A 26,654-nucleotide genomic window follows, 5' to 3' on the forward strand; every position below is an offset into this window, starting at 1 on the left:
CAGGAATCTGATGTGACAGATCTAGAAAAGGTCGTTCTGTTATAATGCAGTTTCGTCTGTGTGAATTTGCTGTAATGCAATTGATGAATTGGGGATGCTGTTTCGACTGTGCAAACTTTTAAAGTGAGAGGTGTCTGTAATGCAATTATAACGCCAACACTTTAAACGCTGTTTCTAAAGCACGATTTTTCTATAATGCAGCGTTGCACAGGAACCCAACCATGGCATTATAGAAGAACTGTCTGGATAGGTCAGTGATAGAACAACATGTAGAGTTCATTCTCCAGTTTAATCTCATTTGTTCCAACAATATACTTTCAATCCAGTGAGGAAGAAAGATGGTAAGGAGGGTAAAAATCATCCATGGCTAAACAAGGAGTTCAAGGACAATATAAAGTCAAAAACTAAGGTATACCATATTGCAAAGGCCAGTAGGAAACTTTGAAGCATAAACAAAGGGATACTAAAAAATCAATAAAAAGAGCTAAGGTAAATTACAAAAGAAAACTCGCACAAAATATCAAAAAGGACAGCAAAAGTTCCTATGGTTATATAAAAGGGAAGAGAGTCAAGATGATGAACGCTGGTCTCTTGAAAGATGAAACGGAAGAGTTAATAGTGGGGAACACTGAAGTGGTGGAAATGCTAAATCAACATTTGTCTCGGTTTTCATGATGGAGGACGATACTACGATTTCAATTGGAACAGGCCAAGTCGGAGGTAGAGCTTAGAATAATCAACATTGAAATGGAAAATGTAGTCAGCAAACTAGTAGGTGCTATGGTGCAGAAGGATCTGGGTGTCCTTGTTCATGAGTCACAGAAAACTAGCATGCAGGTACCGCAGATAATAAAGAAATCCCTTTGGCTTTTACAGCTAAAGCAATAGAATATAAAGGTCAGGAAGTATTATTGAAACTACACAAGATGTTGGTGAGACCGCACCCGGGATATTGTGCACAGTTTTGGTCCCCTTATTTGAGGAAAGATGTAGTGGTATTGGAGGCAATTCAGAGGAGTTTCACTAGATTGATCCCTGAGATGAGGTGTTTGTCGTAGGAAGAGAGATTGAACAGTTTAGGCCTATACTCTCTGGAATTTGGAAGAATGAGGGGAGATTAAATTAAGGTACTCAAGAGGATAAAAGGTTTGGATAAAATAGATGTGGAGCGGATGCTTCCTCTTGTGGGGCATTCTAGGATGAGATGTCTTAGTCTTAGGATAAGGGGTAACAAATTTAAAACGGAGGTGACGAGAAACTGCTTCTCCCAAAGAGTTGTGAATCTGTGGAATTTGCTACCCCAAAATGCAGTTGGTGCTCGGACAGTGAGTAAATTTAAGGAGGAGTTAGACAGATTTTTAATTGGTACTGGGTTGAAGGGTAATGGGGAGAAGGCAGAAAAGTGGGGGAGGAGTATATTAGCCATGATCGAATGGCAGAGCTGACTTGATGGGCCAAATCGCCAAATTCTGCTTCTATATCTTGTGAACTTATGAATCCAGTTCATAAAAGCAGTCCCAACTCACACCAGTGTTAATATTTCTAGTTTCGCTTTGCCATCTTTGTGGCCTTTCTGAGTGTGCTTATCAAACCTGTTCCAAACTATGTTCAGATTTGCATTTGTTGCGGGCAAACAGAAAGGACTTTGATGTCACATGTAAGATCGTTTGAGATGATAGGTAAAGAAGATTCTATATTTTAGCCAGTTGTTTTTCAAATACATGCCTCAAGGTCTTAACCCACTATATTCAGAAATATCTCCTTTTATTTCCTAGATCAGATTGAATCTTTATATGTTCTGAACATAGCTAACGGTCTACCATTTGTCAACTATCATTGTATTTAACAGGGTGCAAGGGATAGGAAACTAGTTTACAGTAAACTAAGCTTTACTGAGTATTATTATGTTTGTATTACAGTGTTGCTGCTCAAGGTGGCAGCAGTGTAATGTAACTGAGGCTGCTTTGTTATCCGTGACAGAATGGAGTAACATTTTAGAAGGTCTCCAAATGGTAAAAATGAACTGGATACCGCAAACAATGTTTTTTGCAATAATATTTGTAACCATAGAGGGGTGAAAATGAGTACATTATTGTTCAATGTGCACCATGGCCAATAACAGAGGCAAGTTTCAGATTATATCATTAAAATCAAAGTTCAAACGTTTACAACTGTTTTGGTGTTGTTCCAAGTGATGTGAAGTCTGCCCCAGTACATAAATGAAGAAAATAACAGCAGTGTAAACCAAAATTAAATGCTGTGCTTGTTCAGTAGAAGAAAACTGTAATATAAACCAGCATGTGTTGTTGTAATTAGAGTTATAGTAACCTCCCATGCAGTTGCTCATCATGCATGTTATATTATGCCATATAGTATTTAATATTTATTAGGATTATTGACTTGCAGTTTACTTTTACAAAATGTCAAACAGATTTATATATGAGATTGTGAATAGGATATTTAGGGTTGAATGCGCCGTCGTGTCTGCCTTTGTAGAGTCTGGAAATCAGTGGTTTGTTGTTAAATCTTTGTACCACTAAGTAATCCAACTTCATCTTTGCCCTTTTTCAAAGCCAGGAAAAAGAGAAATATGTCAAAGTACATGTCTGAGGTTGAACATAGCTATGAGACACTCATGAATACTGGTAAGTGGATGAGGGGACTAGTGTGTAGTGTGGTAGCTTCAGGATTCCAGTGCATAGAAGTAGAAAATAACCTTGAGGGCTATGGGCCAAAAGCTGGAAAATGAGATTAGTATATTCAGGTCTTTATTAACTGACGTGGAGTCATGGGCTGAATACTCTCATTCTGTGCTATAAACATCACAATAGAATGTTGATATTTGGTGTTATGGATGAGCGAAGTCCTTGAAACTAGCATGGCAGGAAGGAATTTATAGGGATTGAGAGAACTGGAAGTGATATGCAATAAATCTAGAAGTAGTGGGTGGGGATGTTGAGGGAATTTTATGGTGCTAGAGTACTTGGGGTGAATGGCAGTATTTGTGAGTATTTGGGGGAAAATAATTTCTGTGCTTGGTAACATGTGGCAGCAAAAGCAGGCAATGCAAAGTAACAGAAACAGGAGGAGTGGTGTGGGAGTTTTACCTCTGAAAGTGACCGCAAAATTTGTCCTTTTAAAAAATATATAGAAACAATAAAGGGAGCTTATTTTCTCCCATGTTGACAGGCCTCCCAATGAAATAGTCTGATATGCTTGAAATTGCATTTTTAACATTCAGCATTATAGGTATGTCACAGATTATATGATCGTAACCTTATTTTCGTGCGTATTATGCATCAGTACCTAGCTAAACAAAAATATATCAATAACCAATGTACTAAATTGATGTCAACTCAGTGATGTTTAAAAGGATGGTAAGGAATACTCTGGGCAGTCAGGTTAGAGTATGCAACAGTTTTGGAGATTGGAGAAATAAAGTAATATTGTGAATTATTCTGGCCTCTGCCAATGCCAGGAATAGCTGGTGGGACATGTAGAAAAGTGTGAGTTATTGGAGTGCAAGTTCAGTGGGTTTTTGGAAGCATAAAGAGATTTTGGAAGTTGCTGTGGATATAAAATCATTGAAATTTGAAGAGCTGTTTGTTGGATGGGGAGTTTCCAAGATCAGATAAGTGTGATAAATATTTGTATTATTATCATTTTGATATTTAAAGTAGGGGCAGATGAATCTTGTTTTCAGTTCTGTGAAGGTAACTTTTTTTTAAAAAAGTCAGAAAGTCATGTGGAACAGTGATCCCCAAATGCATCACTTTCAAAAAGTCCTGTGATTCACTGAAGTGCCTCGCAAGGTACCTGTGTTGATAATTGATGCAATGTTATACTACTAAGTTTCAGACAGAATAGGAAAGTAAACTGGGGCAGCTACTTAGTTTCTGTCTTTAGTTCAGAAGAATCAGGAGTTCATTTCAGGAAGAATCAAGTTTTCTCTTCCAGAGAACAGTGAACCCCATAGCAGAAAGTTTTTAGTTTATGAAATTTTCAAGTTATGTAAGTTTTTACAAAAATTCAAGTTTTCTGTCATAACTGAAAGGAACTTTCTGCCAGCAGAATGGGAAAAAAAGTCAGTTATCTATCTCGCCAGTCCGGAAATGTCAGTTACGATATTAAAGAATTGAGAAATTAATGTTGTTTCTCTGGAATTGAATACTGTATCACTCAAAACAAGTTAAAACTTTACTTAGCTTTTACTGTTTAGATCTTTTTAAACGGTGTTGTGCAAATATGTATGTGAATTATATTCTTATTCTTTTGTTGCATAAATTTGTGTTCTTGTTTTGCGGAACATTGGCAGCCTCATGTGAACATGCTGTGACTAACCAGCATGGTCACAAACTGTAGCAATTTAAACTTGGGACCCGTGAAGCCAGGTTTCAGTCTGGGGTCTGACTTGTCAGCCATTGGTTGCGATTATAATACAGGTAGTGCTGCAAAGTGCAGGAGTACTAGGAGAAAGTGAGGACTGCAGATGCTGGAGATCAGAGCTTAAAAATGTGTTGCTGGAAAAGCGCAGCAGGTCAGGTAGCATCAAAGAAACAGGAGAATCGACATTTCGAAGAAGGGCTTATGCCCGAAACGTCGATTCTCCTGTCCCTTTGATGCTGCCTGACCTGCAGGAGTACTAGGGAAGAGTGACCAATGGCCTCTGACGATCAGAGTTCTCAATTGTGGGAACATTGTTTGACATTGAGAAAGGAATTATTGGGAACACAGTAGTATTAGAGATAGCTTGAGTGGCCAGTTTTTTGAGAAAGGTCGGCTGGGTAAATTAACAATGTAACCTGCCATCATTTTGTTTCCATTTTGCTTCATTTCTAACCTTGACTTTTCTGGTCTGACCCCTGAAATTTTAATACTTAGTGGTTTTGTACTATATTCAACCACTGTACGAACTTTAATCAAGAAATACAAAAGGCTTTCAGCTTGATGTTAATAAAACTACTAGTGTTCACCATCCCTATTTCCTAGAAAGGCTGTATTGTTCTGTTCCTCGCTGTGTCCTTGCAACCAGGTTTAAGTTTTTTTGAGTATTTTAATACAAATCTGAAAAATACATGAGAAAGTAAAGTCAATGCCCTGATTTTGGTTGACAAAGTGGAAAATTTTCATCTGGGGACATTTGGAGAGCCAAAGAAGATGGTTGAGCATGATGGTGGCAGAACAATGAGGAGGCTAATAGTAGGAGAGGGTTGAGAAAGAGAAAGCTAGCAACAGCATCACTGGGGAAAGACCGTATAGGAGATTGAGAGGTCACCTTACAGAGAATTATATAATTATGGTGGAGGGTTGCTTTTCACACTGGAAGCCTATGACCAGTGGTGTGCCACAAGGGTCAGTGCTGGGTCCACTGCTTTTCGTCATTTATATAAATGATTTAGATGTGAACATAGGAAGTATAGTTAGTAAATTTGCAGATGACATCTAAATTGGATGTGTAGTGGACAGCGAAGAAGGTTACCTCAGAGTACAACGGGATCTTGATTAGATGGGCCAATGGGCTGAGGATTGGCTGATGCAGTTTAATTTAGATAAATGCAAGGTGCTGCATTTTGGAAAAGCAAATCAGAGCAGGACTTGTACCCTTAATGGTAAGGTCCTAGGGAGTGTTGCTGAACAGAGACCTTGGAGTGTAGGTTCATAGTTCCTTGAAAGTGGAGTGGCAGATAGATAGGATAGTGAAGAAGGTGTTTGATATACTTTCCTTTATTGGTCAGAGTTTGAGTGTAGGAGTTGGGAGGTCATGTTGTGGTTGTACAGGACATTGGTTAGGCTACTTTTGGAATATTGTGTGCAGTTCTGGTCTCCTTCCTATTGGAAGGATGTTGTGAAACTTGAAAGGGTTCAGAAAAGATTTACAAGGAATTTGCCAAGATTGGAGGATGAGCTATAGGGAAAGGCTGAATAGGCTGGGACTGTTTTTTCTGGAGCATCGGAAGCTGAGAGATGACCTTATGGAAGTTTATAAAGTCATGAGAGGCATGGATAGGATGAATAGACAAGGTCTTTTCCCTGGGGTGTGGGAGTCCAGATTGAGAGGGCATAGGTTTAGGATGAGAGGGGAAAGATATAAAAGGGATCTAAGGGACAACTTTTTCACACAGAGGGTGGTGCATGTATGGAATGAGCTACCAGAGGAAGTGGTGGAGGCTGGTACATTTGCAACATTTAAAAGGCATCTGGATGGTTATATGAATAGGAAGGGTTTGGAGGAATGTGGGCCAAGTGCTGGCAAATGGGACTAGGTTAGGTTAGGATGTCTTCGGCATGGACGAATTAGACGGAAGGGTCTGTTTCCCTGCTGTACATCTGTATGACTCTATGATTCTATGAGGGGTATAGATAGGGTTAATTGTAGGTGTCTTTTCCTTCAGTTGGTGGATTTCAAGACAAGGGGGCATGTTTTTAAGGTGAGAGGAGAGAGACTTAAAAAAGGGGGGCAATTTATTTTCCATAGAGGTTGGAATGAACTTCCTGAAGAAGTGGTGGATGCAGGCACAGTTGCAATGTTTAAAAGACGTTTCGATGAAAATAGGAAAGGCTTGGAGGGATATGGGGCAGGAGCAGGCAGATGGGACTAATTTAGTTTGGGGTTATGTTCGACAGGAACTGGTTGGAACGAAAGGTCTGTTCCTGTGCTGTTTGACTCTATGACCCTAAATAGAATGAGTGGCAAGGAGGGTTTGGCACTCATTCACTTGGAAAGGGAGCCTCAAGTTCATTACTTTGTCTGTTTTTACATGGGTCTTAGGAGGGTAGATAACCTGTCTCCTTTAAGATGCAAAACAAAACTGGGCAAACTTGACAGTCAGTTTGAAGTGACAGTAACATTTTATTAGAAGTGATTAGTTAATGGTAAATTATATTTTCCTTCTTTAGTGAGTTCCCTGAATCAAAAGAAAGACGCAGAGGAGGCTCTGAGGCCAAGCCAGGATGTGCAGAGACTGGCTGATGAAATGTGTGATTCAGAAAGTGACCTTAGCATTTCTATTAATGATGAAGAATTGAAGTTGAAGGAATCTTTTGAAAACCCGTGTAATCATATTCTACTTCATAAGACAACTACAAACGATGATCTGGCAAGGAGCAATGAGTCAGTCTCTGCCAAAGATAAAAGCTTTACTATTTTCAAAGAAGAAAATGTTGTACCTTTGCTAAATCAGCCAGATGAAAAAGACCATGGTGGATCTGTGGAAGGTGACCTTCATGGAGAACTACACGAGTACACAACTGAAACTCACCAGAACGAGTAAGTATTGCTAGTCTTTGATTTAAGAAATTACATTTGTAGGTAATTGATTTTAAAACTGTAATCTGTACTCTAAATAATGCTGATTTCATATTGTAATTATATGAATAAGAAGGTGAGAATTGGTTTTACTTATGGAGCAAACAGCACTGAAGACCTGCTGGATTGACTAGTCTGTTCCCATGCTATAATATTTTCTGATTCAATGTAAAGTTTGAAGAGAAAGCAAAGTTGACCTGAAGTGGAGTATTGCTATATAGTATCGTCAAATATCAATTTTAGATTAATGAACGAAAATTGGCTACCAGTGTCTGCTGTTGAAATTGTTACATTGGGTTTGCTATCATTTCATTAGGCTGTGGTAAAAGTGACTTTCTTACTGAAACTTCGCAACAAATTTTCTGAGTATTCCTGTGCTCTGACAATCAGCAGAATCAATTTCTGTCAAACATCTGTAATGGTAAATAGCTGCTTTATTATTTTGCCAAATATGTAAATATTGAAACAGGGAATCTAATCTCTAATCTAAAAAGTAATTGAACAATAAATTGGCAATCTCACCGAGAGGGGTCACAAGGCAGTTTGGTGTGGGAAGAAGTCTTTTCTTGTTAGAATTCTTTCTTTTGAGCTTTATTTTCTAATTTTTTTCTCATTTGGGGGGAGAGAGAGATAGATGGATACTTTCAGTTTGCTGTCACTTCTGCCTTAATACTTTTACTATTTAACATTTTGCAACTCAGCAGGTTGGAGGGCTGTCATTAGGCGAACTTCCTTAACTCAAAAGATTCTCGGTGCCACTCAGTTCTAAATTTTTCCTTCACCCTTTCACAAAGCAACATTGTATTGCACAGCTCAAAAATAAGCAGTGCTAGTTTTTCAAGATACAGAATTCTCCTGATATTTCTATTTTATAACAGTCCAATTTCCATTTCACTGTATCATCCCAAAAAGAAAAATATTTGGTCTCTTAACTACCTTCATCCATAAAGAGATGAGAAACTATTTTAAGTACGTTTCAACACCAGAGAAAAATAATACACATACAAAATGTCATGGGAAATAAACATTCGTTCACTCTTATTCCTTACGCAGGACTTTAAAAATTTCTTGGCATTTTCTTATCCCAAATGCTTAAATTATTTCAGAACAATCACATTTTTGATAATGATTTCTGCCTATGCATTATCTTTTCCAGCAATGTGAACAATTTTAACATTCATTGCTTGTTCCAATGGAGCTTATTGATTCTGTCTTGCATTTTGAGTCTTAAATTTGTTTTTGCAAAAGCTAGCAGATTATGGGCAGTGTCGGTTAGTGTTTCTTTGCAACCCTGGAAGACATCAACTTCAAAATGTTGAAGAGCCAATAATAATCCCAGTCTCCTTTCCTCTGTAAAATACTTCTTCTGATATAAGTTCAGTTTCTTAGAAAAGTAACCAACTGGCTTCTGTAATCCCAATGTATCATCTTGCATCAAGACTGCACCTACCTTAAAGTCACTGGCAAGAATTGCCACTTGAAAGGGTTTCCTAAAGTCAAGTTGACTAACATGAACAATTAATTGGATTGTCTTCAGTTTCTTGACACTTTGCTGTCCATGCCATCGATCCTTGGCACTCAGCTGACCATTAGACCTTTGTCTGTTTTTGTAATAAATCGGTTTTAAAGAATCAGCTGTTGTGCTGACATTAGACACAAATTTCCAAAATAACTTTTGTATTCCCAAAAATCTAATGATTTCCTATTTAGTTTTGCGAACAGAAGTTATAGACTCATTGAGTCAAACAGCATGGAAACAGTCCCTTCTGTTAAACTCATTTGCATCGACCAGGCATCCCAGTCTGCCATAGTCCCATTTGCCAGCATTTGGTCCATGTTCCTTTAAACCCTTCCTATTCATGTAACCATCCAAATGCCTTTGAAATGTTATGCTTGTACCCCTCTCCACACTTGCTCTGCCAGCTCGTTCTGTACATGTACCACCCTCTGCGTGAAAATGTTTGCTCTCAGGTCTTTTTCAAACTTTTTCCCTCTCACCTTAAACCAATGCTCTTTAATTCCCACCTCCAGGAGAAAGACGTTTTCTATTTGCCCTTTCTCTGCAATATATCCTAGGTAAGTTACCCTAACTTTTACAAATTCATTCTTGGCGAGATTTATTACTAAGCAAGCTACCTGCAATTGCTTAAACAGATCTCCCAGATACATTGTATGTTCTTCCCAGGTGTTACTGTGTAATAGGATGTCTAAATAAAATACAAACTTAGTCACTTTAATTCCAACTTGATTCATAACCCTTTGGAATGTGATTGGGGCAGTTTTCAACTCACATGGTGTCACTCAACATTTGATATAACCCTTGCTGTACAAAGGCTGAAATATCCTTTTGATGTTAATTGTATTTGCGAGTACCCCTCAGTAGATCAATCTCAGAAAGAAATGGAGCGCTGCCAAACCTGAAAATTTTTATGAAAGAGGTAGAGAGTAAAAAGTAAAAGAAACATAACTGATTTACTCGTAGATGCATATTGCTGGGTTGTGCTTGTGAATGAGCTAACATGTTTAATTGGCATATTAGTTAGCTGATTCTTCCAAATCCTCTAACTGAAGAATTGGTTATAAATCTGTTTTCATTATTGCATTGACATCTCCATAATCAATGCAGAATGTAATCAACTAATCCAGTTTAGGAACTAATCTCACTAGTGAGTTGCAACTGCTTCTTTTGTTTCAGTCATGCGATTTTATTGCATTTCTTGAATCATCATCTCTGCTTGAGTATGTTTTTCAAGGCTTAATCATTAAAGATATTGTTTAATTGGGTCTTATTTTCCTACATCCCCATTATGCCTGGCTAACGCAATGCATCTCTACAGATTTCCTTGAATTTCTTATGTAATCTTGCGAGATTTGTTTGCTGTCTTCCCTCTTGATAAGCAAATATATCACCTAACTGTCCCAGTATTTCAGTCTTGGCTAGTTGATTTGGAGGAAATTTGGTTCTTGAACTATCAGCTTCTTCTTCTACCTCATTCTTACTGTCCCCGTCATCCTTCATTGTTCTTACTGTCTGACACATTTGTTTAATCTCAGCTTCCTCCCTACAATGGTATGGCTTTAACACGTTTATGTGATGTAACTAGTTTTTCTTCCTGTGATCAGGAGTATCTACCAGAGAAGTGGCCTTCCCAATCCCTGTATATATATTATGTGGCTCACTGAATTTCATTTTCCAGAGTTCACCTTGTAAGAATATACTATTCCAACTTCCATTTCAATTTACAGTTCCAAAAACAGAAACATACATGGTGTCTTACATATACTCACCTTACAGAGCAGACTGACAGATCCACTACTAAGATGCTGGGCCATCTTCTGAAAATTCTAATAAAAGAGGGAGAGAGTGAGGAGTAGAAGAAGCATGACTGATTAACCTGTAGGTGCTTATTTCTGGGCAGTGCATATGAATGAACTAGCATGTTTAATTGGTATATTAATTAGTTGATTTTTCAATATGTTCCTCAGTCTGGTAAGTCTTTTTTTTAATGTTTTTTTAAATAAAAATGACATATTGAAAAGTGTATATAAACATGGATAGAGATGTAAGAATACAGTCCCATCCTTGCATGATGTTCACAGACACACATTTCAACGTAAGTCATTGGTAAGTGATTCAGAACATAAACCGTGACATTTTTAAAGTTCCTCCTCTGCCTCTTCCAAATTGTCTTGATTAAATCTTACTGACAATAATATCAACTATTTGAGCAGTAGGGCCTAGATCAAAACTAAACCCTAGTGGTATGAATGTATTAGTACTAGACTAGGTTGAATTACTCATATTGGCAAAAGTGATAGTGCAGTCTTTTTGTAAGTGTGAAATAACTTGGAGTTCTCAATAGGATTATAAACATAACCTGAAAGTTGATACAGTGCAAAGTATTTCTGTTCTGCAGCAGTAAGATGTGATAATTATCTGTATGAGTGAGGTCAGTTGGAGACAGGTTATGGTCAGTTCCAGAAAGGAACTTCTAATTCCCAGCTGTGAATTTCCCTACATAGAGTGCTGCCATTTTTGCATCACTTGCAAAGACATTTATAAAGAGAACTTTAATGGTTGACTTCATTAATGAAGAATGAATCAAAACTATTAAACCTTACCCTGCTTTATCTGAGCATATTTTATGGAAAAGCAGCAAATAATCTGCCTTTCTGCCCCTAAATCGAGGGGAGATGCATGGGCTAGTTTTCCAACTAATCCAGGAAATTATACTTTGATCAGAATTTGGAATGACTTGGAGGTGCAGGTGTTGGACTGGGGTGGGCAAAGTTAAAAATCACATAACACCAGGTTATAGTGCTTCCAAATAAACCTGTTGCATTATAACCTGGTGTTGTGATTTTTAACTTTAACAGAATTTGGAAGCACACATTAATCTGCAAGCTGACATGAGTTCTACTTTGGGCCTGTGGAAGGACTCAATATTGTATTCCCACGAAACCCATTTGTTAGGACTGTAATTTGCAATCCCCTAATTTGTACAGTAAACAGAAATATGAGCTTTATCTTTTGAGGAAAATTTTCTTGAAATTTCCTTGCTGTGCCCACTTATTGCCAAAAGTTGCTTCGCCTGACTTCCCTCTTCTGATTCCACACTTTGAGTTAATTTATTATAACTGAACAATGGTACCTTAAAAAGGCCAACTAACTTATAGCTGCTTCCTTTGAAATATTGGTTATTTAAATGCCAAAAATCATGTGCTCTATAATGACATTGCAAACGTATAAACGTACGAACAGGCAGATAAGTTAGAAACAGCCATTCAAGCCTGTTCCATCCTTCAATAAAATCATAGCTGATCACTTTGTGTTTTAAATTCCAATTCCCAAATGATGACAAATCCAATGACCTCCAGATTTGAGTTAAATGAATGGTTCACATTTAATTTTTCCTCATGTATTTGTCTAGACAATTTTAAATTATTTAAGTTGAGTTGGTAATAATTTAACTGCTCCATCACATATATAATTACAGACTCCACTGTAATTCTAGTTAACTATGCCAGTTCATTGTGATATATTAACCAAGGAAATATTGCAAATTGGTTAGTTTCATAAAAGATATGGAGAGTTAATGTCAAAATGTTTGTCAATTAATCATGTCACTTCCAGTCTACTGTGAATGTTATGCTATATATCGTTCATTAGGCATCGATGATTGTGAAAGTAAAGTTAAAACAGCCCTAATGTTCTCGTTTTCCTCACAATTACTTGCTTCAAGCTGCTTCATTGTAGTCTGTCAAATGGTTCTGTCGGGTTTCAGACCCTAGTGCACCATGGCAACAGAATCTAAATATATCACTTGAAAGGTTCAATCTCCAGCATGTTTTTTGTGTAACTGAGCCAGAGTTAGGCTTGATGCCAAGGACCAGAAATAATTTGATGACAATCCAACAATTAAGCTAAATCTGAGAGATAGAGACAGACCAGGGGTGTAGTTCTAGCTCCATTTGAGTGACGAACAATACTACAGGCTTGATGCACACAGCACATTCAGTTTGTTAAAGGTCTCTTTGAAGAGCACTGACAAATAAAGAGTATAGAAGAGAGATGACTGTTTTGAGCCTCATGGTAAAGGAAGAAAGAACAAGCTTTTGCCCAAGCTTCTTCAGCAGCATTGAAGAGGACTTAGCACAGATGGATTGTCTACGGCAGAATGTAACAGATATAATTCAAGCTGTCAGCTTAATCAGGATGTTACCAGGAAGCAACCTGATGAAGAGAAGGATCCCTTGTTTCCTGACCTCTAACCCTCAGCCCATTACAGATTGTCATAAATTCTGTTTTTTTCTTTATATTGGTTTCTCTTTTTACTTGCTCTTGTTGCCATTCTGTTTTCATGCTGCTGTTTCATTTGTTACACACAATTGCCTCCAGTGTGGACCACCCAGATTTTACCACTGTGGGGGAAGGATATGCTTTTAAACATGAATGAGTGAAGGCGTCTAGGATATTTTACGATGATCTAACATACTAAATATTTAGCATTTAAAAAAGAATGAATTAAAATTTGCTAGAACACCATCTTTTTTTAAAATCCAGAAATGGACCTTTTATTACAATGCATTTTAAAATGAATGACACTGTCATATTAAAGTAACAGTGGTCAAGTATTGTGCTTAGAGATGATAGTCATAAAGCATACTACTTAATAAAAATTTTAATGCCGTAATTTATACTAATTACTTTGAAATACTAAAATAGAGAAGTTTTGAATATTGTTGATTTATCTCACAGGTAGTTACATTTTTAAGGAAAGCTCTGTAAAAACAAATGTGACTTCAGTACTTATAAATTACAAAATGAGTCTTTCATATTTGGCAAATGGTCAAACAATTAAAATTACTCATGTAAGTATCCTGATCATTGTAACTGTAGTTTGCTAGACTGAGTATTACTGTTCAATCAAAGTGGAACATAATTTGGATTCTAATATATGTATATATGTAGATGCATATTTGTGATGTGCCTTATTGCCAGAGTGAAAACGATTTTTTTTTATAAGTGCCATCCTCTTACTTTTACCACAGACAGTCATTGTTCAGGGGCATGTGCAAATTTAAAAACTTTTATCAATATGGACAATGACATAGGGAGGTATAGTCTGGTGGTCTTGCAGGATCCGTTTCAGGAATTAGGGCATAGGTTGAAACGCAGGCCCTCAAGAATAGTTATCTCAGAAATACTACTTGAGCCATGAACGTCCCCATTTAGACAAAGGCAGATCAGTAAGGTAAATGCATAGCTTGAGGGATGGTGCAGAAGGGAGAAGTTTAGATTTTTGCGATATTGGGATCACTTTTGGGAAAGAAAAAAAGTTATCCAGAAGAGATGGGCTTCACCTGAGCAGAAATGGAACTGATCTTCTGGGTGACAGAGAATTAATACAGTTAAGGTGGATTCAAAGTTTTAAGGCAGCGGGGTGGCTTGACTAATGGGCCCAGTATTGAAAGCACCAGCTAGAGGGAAAATGTGAGAAGATGGGGAATGGGGAAAAAGAAGTGAGGGAAGGCTTGATTGCTGGCAATGAACAACAAAATTGTAACCTTCCGATGTGTAAGAAAGAAAATGGCAGGGTTAAATTGTACGTATGTAAATGTATGGGATATTGTGAACAAAATTGGGAACTAGAAGCAGAAATTGCTTTGGCGGCGTGTATGATCACATATTATTGATAGAAACATGGCTCACGCTCGGAAGAGGACTGGATACTTAACATTCCAAGTTATACAGCTTTTGGTAGAAACAAGGGTAGGTAAAAAAAGGAGGTGGTGTAGCAGTCTTCATCAATGATAGGATCATTACTCTTGAATGAGATACAGTTCCTGAATTAATACTTATATGGTTGGATGAAAAATAGGAAGGGAGTGGTGACCTTGTGAGGGTTTTTCCTACAGACCTCCAAATAGTGGGGAGGAAGTTGAAGAGATCATTTGTAGGTAGATTATGGAAATCTGGTTGTGGCAGTTGGTAATTTCAATTATCCTTTGGTACATTGGGGGAAAAAAAGTAGAGTGAGAGTACAGAAGCAGAGAAATGCAATGTGTGTAGGAGAACATTCTGGAACAAAATATTTCCTACCAGAGGGGGAACTGTGCTATATCTGGTCCTTGGAAATGAGACAAGCCAAGTGGGGAATCTCAGAGTTGGGGAGAGGTAAAGGAGCAAGTTGCGGAGCCATTGGCAGAAATTTTCCAGGCCCCTCTGAGTACAGAATTAGTCTTGAGGGAACTGGAGGATTGCAAATGTGACATTGTTGTTTGAGAAAGGGGCAAAGAAGAACCCAGAAGACTATAGGCCTTCAGCTTGATATCAACAGTGGGAAAACTGATGGAGGCCATAATATGGGATATGGTTAATATACAATTAGAGAAAAATAAGTTAATATTTGATAGTCACCATGGCTTTGTCAAGAGCATTTATGCCTGACAAATTTGTTTGAGTTCTTTGACGAGGTGACATAGTCAGTGAATGAAGGTAGTGCTGTGGAGGTTGTATTCTTGGACTTTCAGAAAGCACTTGATGTGGTGCCACGTGGCTGGTTGGTTAGCAAATAAGAAATGTTTGGGATTGATGGGTCCTTGGTAGCATGGGTTAGAAGTTGGCTAAAGGTAGGAAACGGTAGATGGGCATTTCTCAGATTGGAGGCGATTTAGAAGTAATGTTCCTCAGGAATCAGTGTTGGGACCTCTTTGCTTCTTTTGATTTTGATAAACAAATTTGAGATGGGTGTTGAGGGAAAAATCTCTAAATTTACAGGTGATTCTAAGCGAGGGAGAATAGTGAATTTTGAGGATGATGCTGAGCGACTTCAAATGGACATTGACAAGTTAGCCAAATGGGGAAACATCTGGTTGATGACTTTTAATGTAGACAAATGTAAGGGTAATGCATTTTAGTATAAGAAACATTAAGAGACAGTACTGGCTGTAAAGTACAACTTTGAGGAGAGTACCAAAGCAGAGGGACCTTGGGCATCACATGCATAGTTCTGTGAAGGTGGCCAAGCAAGTTGAAACAGTTTTAAGAAGGCTTGTTGGATCCTTGGGTTTGTAAGTAGAGGTGTAGAATACAAGAAACACGGCGAAACAGTACAATGGAACATCTTTGAGGGGAGTACATAAGAAATATGAGTTGCTGTTCCAATCTGTTGGCATCTTCCAAGCATCTCGGGAATTTTGGAAGATTGAAACCAAAATATCCACTTCTCTACATCTACCTATTTTTAATATCCCAAGGTGCCATGAAATCCAGGGGACTTGTCAGCCTTTCGTCCCATTAGTTTGCCCAGTATTTTTTCTTCAGTGATTTTGATAGTTTTAGTTTCCTGTATTTCCACTATTCTTGAAATGTTATTTGTCTTCTATTGGACTAATGCTTACTTTAATGACTTTATTTGATTGCTTTTTCCTTGTAAAAGCTTTTACTGTCTGTTTTTATATTTCTTGCTTGTTTTCTCTCGTACTCCAATTTGTCCTTTTTTTAAGTCACAGTTTTCTGGTTTCTAAAATTTTTCCAATTTTCTAAGTGACGACTAACCTTTGCAGCATTATGTCTCTTTCTTTCAATTTGATAACATTTTTAACTTACATAGTTAGCGACATGAAATTGTTTTAATTTTATTTTATTTTTAATGTAATCTTTATTGTGGATTATAATAGACAGCATAGTGCACTATGGGCAAGAGTTGTAGCCTGATGCACAGCATTGTTTGTTACGCAAAGTTGGTGCTTTGAAACAAAACATTACGGAGAAGCAGCAATGTGGGTGATGGAATGGATATGAAAACTGACGAAAAGCTATAAAGAAAAGCTGAAAGAGAGGAGCCTGGAAGACCTAGGAAGCTGCGCCCTCCAACGTGCCAGATAGCACGTTGGAGGGCGCAGCTGTGTTTCTAGGGGTGAAAATGAGAACTGTAAGCAGAAAAGCTTGCAGTAGGGAGGAAACTCATGAGAAGAGCAGTTGCAGCATTTAGAGTCATAGAGATGTACAGCACGGAAACCAGACCCTACAATCCAACTCACCCATGCCAACCAGATATCCTAAATTAATTGAGTCCCATTTGCCAGCACTTGACCTATACCCCTCTAAACCCATCCTATTCATATACCCATCCAGATGCCTTTTAAATGTTGTAATTGAATCAGTCTCCACCACTTCCTCTGGCAGCTCATTCCATACATGCACCACCCTCTGCATGAAGAAGAGGTTCCTTTTAAATTTTCCCCTCTCACCTTAAACCCATGCCGTCTAGTTGTGGACGCCCCCACCCCAGGAAAAAGACCTTATCTATTTATACTATCCATACCTCATGATTTTATAAACCTCTATAAGGTCACCCCTCAGCCTCTGACACTCCACTGAAAACGGCTCCAGCCTATTCAGCCTTTCCCTATAGCTCAAATCCTTCAACCCTGGCAACATCCTTGTAAATCTTTTCTGAATCCTTGCAAGTTTCGCAACATCCTTCGGATAGGATTGACACACTGTGCCAAAAGTGGCCTAACCAATGTCCTGTACAGCCACAATATGACCTCCCAACTCCTGTATTCAATGCTCTGACCAATAAAGGAAAGCATACCAAACACCATCTTCACTATCCTTTCTACCTGCAACTCTACTTCCAAGGGACTATTAACCTGCACTCCAAGGTCTCTCTGTTCAGCAACACACCCCAGGACCTTACCATTAAGTGGAAAAGTCCTGCCCTGATTTGCTTTTCCAAAATGAAGCACCTCAAATTTATCTAAATTAAACTCTATCTGCCACTCCTCAGCACATTGGTCCACCTAATTAAGATCCCGTTGTACTCTGAGGTAATCTTCTTTGCTGTCCACTACACCTCCAATTTTGGATTCATCTGCAAACTTACTAACTATACGTCCTATGTTCACATCCAGTTCATTTATATAAATGACAAAAAGCAGTGGACCCAGCACTGATCCTTGTGGCACATCACTGGTCACAGGCCTGCAGTCTGAAAAGCAACCGTCCACCACCACCTTCTGTCTTCTACCTTCAAGCCAGTTCTGTATCCAAGTGGCAAGTTCTCCCTGTATTCCATGGGATCTAACCTTGCTAACCACTCTACCATGAGGAAACTTGTCGACCGCCTTACTGGAGTCCATATAGATCACGTCCACAGCTCTGCCCTCATCAATCCTCTTTGTTACTTCTTCAAAAAAACTCAGTGAAGTTCATGAGACATGGTTTCTCGTGCACAAAGCCATGCTGACTATCCCCAATCAGTCCTTGCCTTTCCAAATACGTGTAAATTCTGTCCTTCAGGATTCCCTCCGACAACTTGCCCACAACCGATGTCAGGCTCACCAGTCTATAGTTCCCTGGCTTTTCTTTATCACCTTTCTTAGATAGTGGCACCATGTTAGTCACCCTCCAGGCTTCCAGCACCTCACCTGTGCTTATCGATGATACAAGTAGCTCAGCAAGGAGCCCAGCAATCACTTCCCTAGCTTTCCACAGCATTCTATGGTATACCTGATCAGGTCCTGGGGATATCCAGCACCTCCTGCTGTGTAATTTGGACATTTTTAAAGATGTCACCATCTGTTTCTGCACATTCTATATCTTCCATGTTCTTCTCTACAGTAAACACAAGCAAAATACCATTTAGTATCTCCCCCCATCTCCTGTGGCTCTAGACACAGGCTGCCTTGCCCTTTTGTCCCTTTTGACCTTAATGTATTTATAAAATCTATTCGGGTTATCCTTAACCCTTCTTGCCAAAGCTATCTCATGTCCCCTTTTTGCCCTCCTGATTTCCCTCTTAAGTATACTCCTACTGCCTTTATACTCTTCTAAGGATTCACTCTCTGCTGTCTCTACCTGACATATGCTTCCTTCTTTTTCTTAACCAAAACTTCAATTTCTCTCGTCATCCAGCATTCCCTACACCTAACATCCTTTCCTTTCACCCGAACAGGAATATACTGTCTCTGGACTCTCGTTATCTCATTTTTGAAGGCTTCCCATTTTCCAGCTGTCCCTTTACCTACAAACATCTGCCCTCAATGAGCTTTTGAAAGTTCTTGCCTAATACTGTCAAAATTGCCCTTCCTCCAATTTAGAACTTCAACTTTGAGATCCAGTCTATCCTTTTCCATCACTATTTTAAAACTAATAGAATTATGGTTGCTGGCTCCAATGTGCTCCCCATTAACACCTCAGTCCCTACCTGCTCTGCCTTATTTTCTAAGAGTAGGTCAAGAGTAGGTACATACACATACTGAATCAGAAAATGTTCTTGTACACACATAACAAATTCCTCTCCATCTAAACCCTTAACACTATGGCAGCCCTAGTCTACATTTGGAAAGTTAAAATTCTCTACCATAACCACCCTATTATTCTGACAGAGGTCTCCTTATAAATTTGTTTCTCAATTTCCTGTTGACTATTAGGGGGTCTATAATATCCCATTAAGGTGATCATCCCTTTCTTATTTCTCAGTTCATTCGAAAAGCTTCCCTGGATGTATTCCCAGAATATCATCCCTAAGTGCAGCAATAATGCTATCTCTAATCATAAAAGCCACACCCCCTCCTCTCTTGCCCATCCTCCTTTCTTAAAGGAGATGAGAGATACAGAATTCAGAAGTTAGCAACATGATTTGTTGATCGTAAGTCAGAACACTGCATCAGAGGCAGTTAGCATTGGAGAAAGAAGCTTAATGGGTCTGGCAGTACAATTCAGTGCGGAAGGGGGAAGCTAGTAATTGCACTTTGCGGGCTTCGAAACTACTTTTGAGGCTGCTGAATTTGGCTGGATGTTGAAAACCTGAAGGTATTTCCTTTAAGATAAAGTCTATCCATTGTAAAGTATAAAATCTTTTAAAATAATGAGCTTACAATATGAAAACATATATTGTAATATGAAAATTGAGTTTACTAGTGGAGGATATTCCTGGACACCCCCCCCCCCACTTCAAGAAGTTCAGCACCCTTAGGAGGTGAATTCAATATCTGAACGAACTGATACAATTTTAAATTAACTGTCTCAGGTTTCGGCTGGAATGATCCTTTGGTCAATAAGAACCTTATCTTCTATTAGATTTTTCTCGACAAAAATATTAAACCTTTTCTTCTGAAAATAGATTAAGATTACTTTCCATGTGGCAGAAGATAATATGTAAAGGACACTTCCCAAAAGTGGCAACTGGGGAGTAGTTTTCAAAAAAATTTATTAGACGATCCTTCTTTGGTGAAAAACTGCAACAGCTGTAGTCATTATGTTATCCTATTATGATTTTGTGGTTGTGTCAGCCTTTTCAAACAAACTCTTGATTGAAGTTTAAAAGATTGTGAATCCTGATAGAGGTGTATCAGGTTGTGAATGGTATGGATAGGGTGGAAAGTATGAGGCTTTTTCCCAGGGTGGAGAGGTCAATTACTAGGGGGACAGGTTCAAGGCGCCAGGGAGGGAGGGAGTGAAGAGAAGCTTAAAAGAGGTGTGCAATGCAAGTTCTTCACAAAAATGGTGCTGAGTACCCTGGAACGTGCTGCCAGAGGAAGAAGTGGTAGCAGACACAATAACAGCATTCAAGAAGCACCTGGATGAATACATGAATAGGAAGGGAATAGAGGGATATGGATATAAAGACAGTTTTAGTATGGAATGGCAGAACGTGTCGATGCAGGCTTGGAGAATCAAAGTGCCTGTTCGTGTACTGTATTGTTCTTGTTCTTTAAACTTTTGACTATCATTTATTAATTTCTAAATTGGGTAAATTTGGGTGATAATTTGTTACCTTGTATTTCGGATTTGGTGGCATGAATCTATAAAGGAAATACACAACAAAATAGTTGGGCCCAGCATTCAGACTGTGTTATGATGGAAGCTATGCACTTAGCACTTTTATTATTAGCACTTTAAATAATGTTTGTAAATGTTTAGCCAGTAAATTTGTATTTATAACATGTTCAAACAGTATCAAATCCATCTTTATAATCTTTAAACATGAGTATATAGCAGTTCTTCAGATTTTTCAGCTGCTTTTCAATTAAAAAAAAGTTTTTTAAAGTGCTTTTGCTACTAAGGGATCAATTAGCTCAGTTGCCTGGATGGCTGGTTTACAATGTAGAGTGGTACGAACAGCATGGGTTCGATTCCTGCACAGCTATGGTTACCATGAAGGATTCTTCTTCTCAACCTCTCCCCTCACCTGACACGTGGTGACCCTCAACTTAAATCCCTACTGGTTGTCTCTGTCGAATGAGAGCTGCCCAATGGTTCAGTTTACTTTTACCTTTACAACTAAGTACAGAAATCTGATCATTGGCAATTGAAAGTTTCTTCATACCAAGTGGTAGTCTCATATTTTTGTGGGTACCAGGATATAAACTGGTGTGTATGTATGCCTGTTTTGACTACACATTACAATACATCTTCTATGTTGGCTAGACTCCACAATGGGTTGCAGATGTTTTTCTCAGACAGACATCTCACTGAGCATTGTTTATTTTCAATTCATTCACGGGACGTGGGCATTGCTGCATGTGCCAGCATTTATTGTGTATACCTAGTTACCCTGGAGAAGGTGATATGCTGCTTTCTTGAACCACTGGAGTCCATTTTGGTGTAGGTAGACCACCAATGCCATTGGAGAGGAAGTTCCAGAATTTTGACCCAGTGACACTGAAGGAATGGCAATGCATTTACAAGTCACAATGATGAATAAATTGATGGGGAACTTGTAGCTCGTGGTGTCTTCACCCAGGATCATATCTTCCGGTATTTCAACATTGAGAAAGCAGCGTTTCAACATGAGTTTCTTTTAGTCAGGTAAATGCAATCAAAATAAAATAATAACCACAGTCAGAAAGCCCAAGTCAGGAGTGTGATGGAATACTCCCCACTTGCCTGCATGGGTGCAACCCTAACAACACTCAAGAAGCTTGACACCATCCAGGACAAAGCAAGCCACTTGATTGGCACCACACCTACAAACAATCAATCCTTCCATCACCGGCGCTCAGTAGCAGCAGTTTGTACTATCTACAAGATGCACTATAGAAATTCACCAAAGATCCTTAGCACATTCCAAACCGTCTACCACTGCCATCAAGAAGGACAAGGACAGCAGGTACCTGGGAACACAACCACCTGCAAGTTCCCCTCTAAGACACTCACCACCCTGACTTGGAAATATGCTGCCAATCCTTCACAGTCGTTGGGTCAAAATTCTGGAATTCCCTCCCTACCAGCATTGTGGGTGAACCCACAGCAAGTGGACAGCAGCGATTCAAAGAGGCAGTTCACCACCACCTTCTCAAGGGCATATGAGTAAATTATGGTGTATCATTTAGTGACTAGGCGTGCGGAATACTCTATTATCCTTTAGAAATGAGTTGATGAATATATCTTACAGGCAGTTGTAATATTGCTCATGCTACAATTAAATAACATGTATTTTCCATCTTTGACACCTCTACTTCATTGAAGGTTCAGTTTTTATACCTGTTAGACAAGGAAGATGATTAAAATCCATGTATCTTCTCCTTTTCTTTATCCATAGTTCACTTTTACAGTAATTGCCTGTTTGACGTAAGAAATATTTCTGAGATTACTGATTAGCCTGCAAGTAACAAAGTCACAAATGACAGAATTGCAAGTGATTAGTGATTATATTGATGATGTTGTCACAATCGATCAAGTAGACATTGCTCATTAAAATAATTTAAGTTATTTACTGTTAACTGTTAATATTTGCAAGGAGAAAGTGAGGACTTCAGATGCTGGAGATCAGATTTGAGAGTGTGGTGCTGGAAAAGCACAAGTCAGGCAGCATCTGAGGAGCATAAGTTTCAGGCATAAGCCCTTCATCAGGAAATGACATTCTTGTTATACCACGTTTAAGTCCACACTTGACGGGAATGAAGTGCAGAATGCAACTATTTTAAGGGCACATGCTTATCTCTCTAGTTCTGTGCAGCTAGTCAATAAGTATGGTTTGTTTCCGTACAATTCTGAATAGTACATTGTTATATGAATCATTGTTATATGAAACCATGGCAGCAGTAGTTTCATTATTCACTGAGCTTTGGTTGGGGCTAAATTTGTCAATTTATTATTACTGACTGGATACTTGAATGAGAAAACTGTCCTTTAGTTGCAGGCAAGTAGTTCTAGCACATCAGGTGAGTGACTCTGACCTCATGAATGAGGAAAAACAGTTGAAATGCTAACTTTTCTAGCTATAAAATGTACACTACGAAATGTATCTAGTACTTCTGATAGTATAGAGATATTAGTTTCAATGCTGCTTAAAATATATTTTTTAGATGATCTATGCACCCACCCAGAAAAAAGCATAGTTGCTTAGACTCAGTTTTCATTAATTCATTATTGTTAAAGTTAGATAACGGCACATTTTGAGGGCTTTACAGGACTCAATATGTATTCAGATTATTCATTGTACGTTTGCATTTTTAAACAAAACATTCTGCCATTGAATGACCTAACAAAACTGCAGTAATGAATAGTGTTAAAATCAATGTTTAGTGCCCTTTTTCAATAAATTGTCTTTTTTTTTTGCTCACCTTTATACTTTTCTTTTATTACCAGCATGCTATAATTACTAAATTACACTTAAAGCATTCAAAGAAGGAAGATTTTATTTGCTTGATTTTCTTTTTAAATACCTTTTGGTAAATTGGCTGTAACAATTTGGCAAATCATAGAAGGAGAAAGTGAGGTCTGCAGATGCTGGAGATCAAAGTTGAAACTTTATTGCTGGAACAGCACAGCAGGTCAGGCAGCATCCAGGGAACAGGAGATTCGACGTTTCGGGCACAGGCCCTTCCTCAGGATCTCAGAAACGTCGAATTTCCTGTTCCCTGGATGCTGCCTGACCTGCTGTGCTGTTCCAGCAATAAAATCATAGAATCCCTACAGTGTAGTAACAGGCCATTGGCCCAACACTTCGAAGGTTAATTAACCCAGACCCATTCCTCTGACTAATGCACCTAGCTTACACATCCCTGAACACTATGGGCAATTTAGCAGGGCCGGTTCACCTAACCTGCACATCTTTGGACTATTGGAGGAAACTGGAGTACCCAGAGCAAACCCATGCAGACATGGTGGAGAATGTGCAAACTCTGCACATACAGTCGCCCGAGGATGGAATCAAACCTGGGTGCCTGGTGTTGTGAGGCAGCAGTGCTAACCACTGAGCCACCATGCCACCCTCAAATGATGAAATTTAATCTTTAAAGAGCCCAAAAACACTTGAGTTTGTCTATCTTTAATGCTGGGAATTTTGTTTTACCAAGAGGGTTCCTGGTAAATGAAATACTATACCAAAAAATTGATAGGGTCAGAATCTATAATAATTTTAACAGGAAAGTGGTCGAGTGTTTGAAAAATAATTTTTTGTATGGAACACAAAGAATGGGCATAGAAATGGGGCTGGGTGGGTAAATCTTTCAACGATCTAGTGTGGGCACAATGGCCTGAATGATTTTCTTCTTTCTCACAAAATTCTACAGTTGAATAGTTGAGGGAGATTTAAAGCGGTTGCTTACCCACAAATTGAAAGGGAAAAGGAGCATTTATCTTGGTAGTCAGTTAGGAACACCAGTGGCAGAAATGTTGGAATAGATAATTTATCTTGCTAACTGAGGTATGAGGATCAAAATAAAAAATATGAAAAACTGAAAGCTTCAGTCAACATTGTGTCATGTTTTACCTTTCAGACTAACAGTCACAAACTTTGTGATTCATAACCAGCTGTTAATAAAGAGATGAATGATTTCTCAGATAATGCACTTATTTCTCAGGAACATAAAAACGTAAAATGGTGCCCTGTTGTGCATTTTAACAAAAATGCAGTTCTCGTCATTTTGAAGTAGTTTTAAGGTTAAGTTTTTTTTTAAAATATTAGGTTACCTTTTACCACCATGTATTAATGTTTAATTACATAACATGTATAATTATAATCCTGAACACGGATTTTCCATTGTTACCTGCAGCAGCTGCCTTTCACTGGAAGGATTTTTTCACTTACTTCAAACGATAGAAGATGGTGTAAGAGAAACAGTGACTACTTATTCACAGGTGTACCAGCCTACTACCATAAGTAACGAGAAACTGCAGGAAATCACAAGGTGATTATAGATCTGCAAAATTGTTCTTTCATTCCAGTTTTCTTTCTGGTGCTTACAAATTGTGACTGTACAAACTGTTGCATAAATTTTGTTATCTTTCTATTTTTAAAGTCATGGCATTTAAATTTTATGTGTATTAACTGGAGCTGGGAATATTTTTTAATTTCAGTTCTGTAGAAACTCTGATATTTAGAACATGTCAGTAATCTAATAAGTTCTGTCAAAAGTTATGGAGTTGGCAATGATTATGAAACAGTTACAAGTAGACAGTTCATCAAAAAGCATTTTTGTTTTGGTTCAAATTAAAATAAACAAACCTTACATCAAAGACATATCAGAAATGACTTCAAGACTACTCAGACCCCTTGGCATCATGGCAGCCCACAAACCTACCAACACACTTAAACAGCAACTAATGAACCTAAAGGATCCATTAGATACCACCAGCAAAACTCACGTCATTTACAAGATATTATGCAAGAAATGTAAAAAAAAAACACTACATCGGACAAACTAGCAGGAAACTTGCCACCAGAATATGTGAACACCAACTGGCCACCAAAAGACACGACCCACTCTCACTAGTTTCCGTACATACTGACAAAGGACACCACTTTAACTGGGACAACACACACATCCTAGGACAGACGAAACAAAGTCACGCATGAGAATTCTGAGAGTCATGGCATTCTAACCAATACTCCATCAATAAACACATTGACTTAGATCCTATCAACCTTCCCTTGAAAAAGAGAACTGGAAATGACATCGCCCACCTTAAGAAACCAAGACCTATAAAGAGAGAGGTGGAACATACCACCAGCAGTTCACCAGAGACTCTCACTGATGATATTACCAAGTATGGTGACGAAATGTTTGAAAACAAACCTTCAAGCTCACTTACAGACTTATCATCAACCTGAGCTACAAATCTTCTCAAAAATCGGTAAGCAAAGTTTGTATTCTGCATTCCAAATTCGCAACTCTGTGTTTGAAGAATATGTAATTATTACACTGACTTCGACTTTACAAGGGAACTTTAAAGCCATGCATCGTGCATCTTTTTATGAAGTTTGACAGTTATAGAGAAAAGCATAGACATATAAGATGTGGGGAAATTGCTTCAACCCTGTACCTTATAATGATATGGCTGTTTTCCTTGGTGGTTCAGTAAATTTCAAACTTACATACTCTGCTGAAAGAAGTTTTAGTAATACAGTAACACTGCATATTAAGGACGACCATAAGGATGCCAGACAAAAGTATTTTCATTGCATAAGAGGAGAAAGGATTATTATATTTGAAAATGTTATGTTCAATCTCACATACGCGTGGTGGAGGTTCTTTGACCTTGAGCTGTTTTTGTACACCTTTTGCTGGGAAGATCTGAAGTTGTAACAAAGTTGAATCGCAATAAAGTTTCCTGAACTTATCAGAACGGGTGTCGAGTTGTGAGTCATCAGACCTATTGAAATCATTGCTGGATCATGATTGGATGTTGGAGGAACATTGATTGAGCTGACCTGCTGTTGAATCTTCATGCTACTGTATAGAACCTGCAGCAATCCAGTATGATCCTCTTCACAATAAAGGCCCAATCAACCAGTGTGTTTTCTTCCACCTTCACAGTCACCCTGACTGTGTTCCAACCTCACTGGCCTGGGGTGTGAGGCCATAGCTCCAGGTGGGCTCTTCCTTG

At 38.4% G+C, this 26,654-nt stretch overlaps 1 protein-coding gene across 3 annotated transcripts in view; it reads left to right on the forward strand.

Moving 5' to 3' along the window:
• kiz (kizuna centrosomal protein) overlaps positions 1 to 26,654 on the forward strand; it is a 185,247-nt gene that overhangs the window by 79,279 nt on the left and 79,314 nt on the right. For 2 of the 3 annotated variants that reach the window (XM_043696537.1, XM_043696535.1), the window contains exons 6-7: positions 6,898 to 7,267; positions 24,821 to 24,955. In XM_043696537.1, the coding sequence (XP_043552472.1) occupies positions 6,898 to 7,267; positions 24,821 to 24,955 (505 nt within the window). The remainder of the gene's footprint in view (positions 1 to 6,897; positions 7,268 to 24,820; positions 24,956 to 26,654) is intronic. The other variant, XM_043696536.1, reaches the window with a different exon arrangement.

This window comes from Chiloscyllium plagiosum, chromosome 9 (genome assembly GCF_004010195.1).
Source record: "Chiloscyllium plagiosum isolate BGI_BamShark_2017 chromosome 9, ASM401019v2, whole genome shotgun sequence".
In the NCBI taxonomy this organism is placed as follows: Eukaryota; Metazoa; Chordata; class Chondrichthyes; order Orectolobiformes; family Hemiscylliidae; genus Chiloscyllium; species Chiloscyllium plagiosum.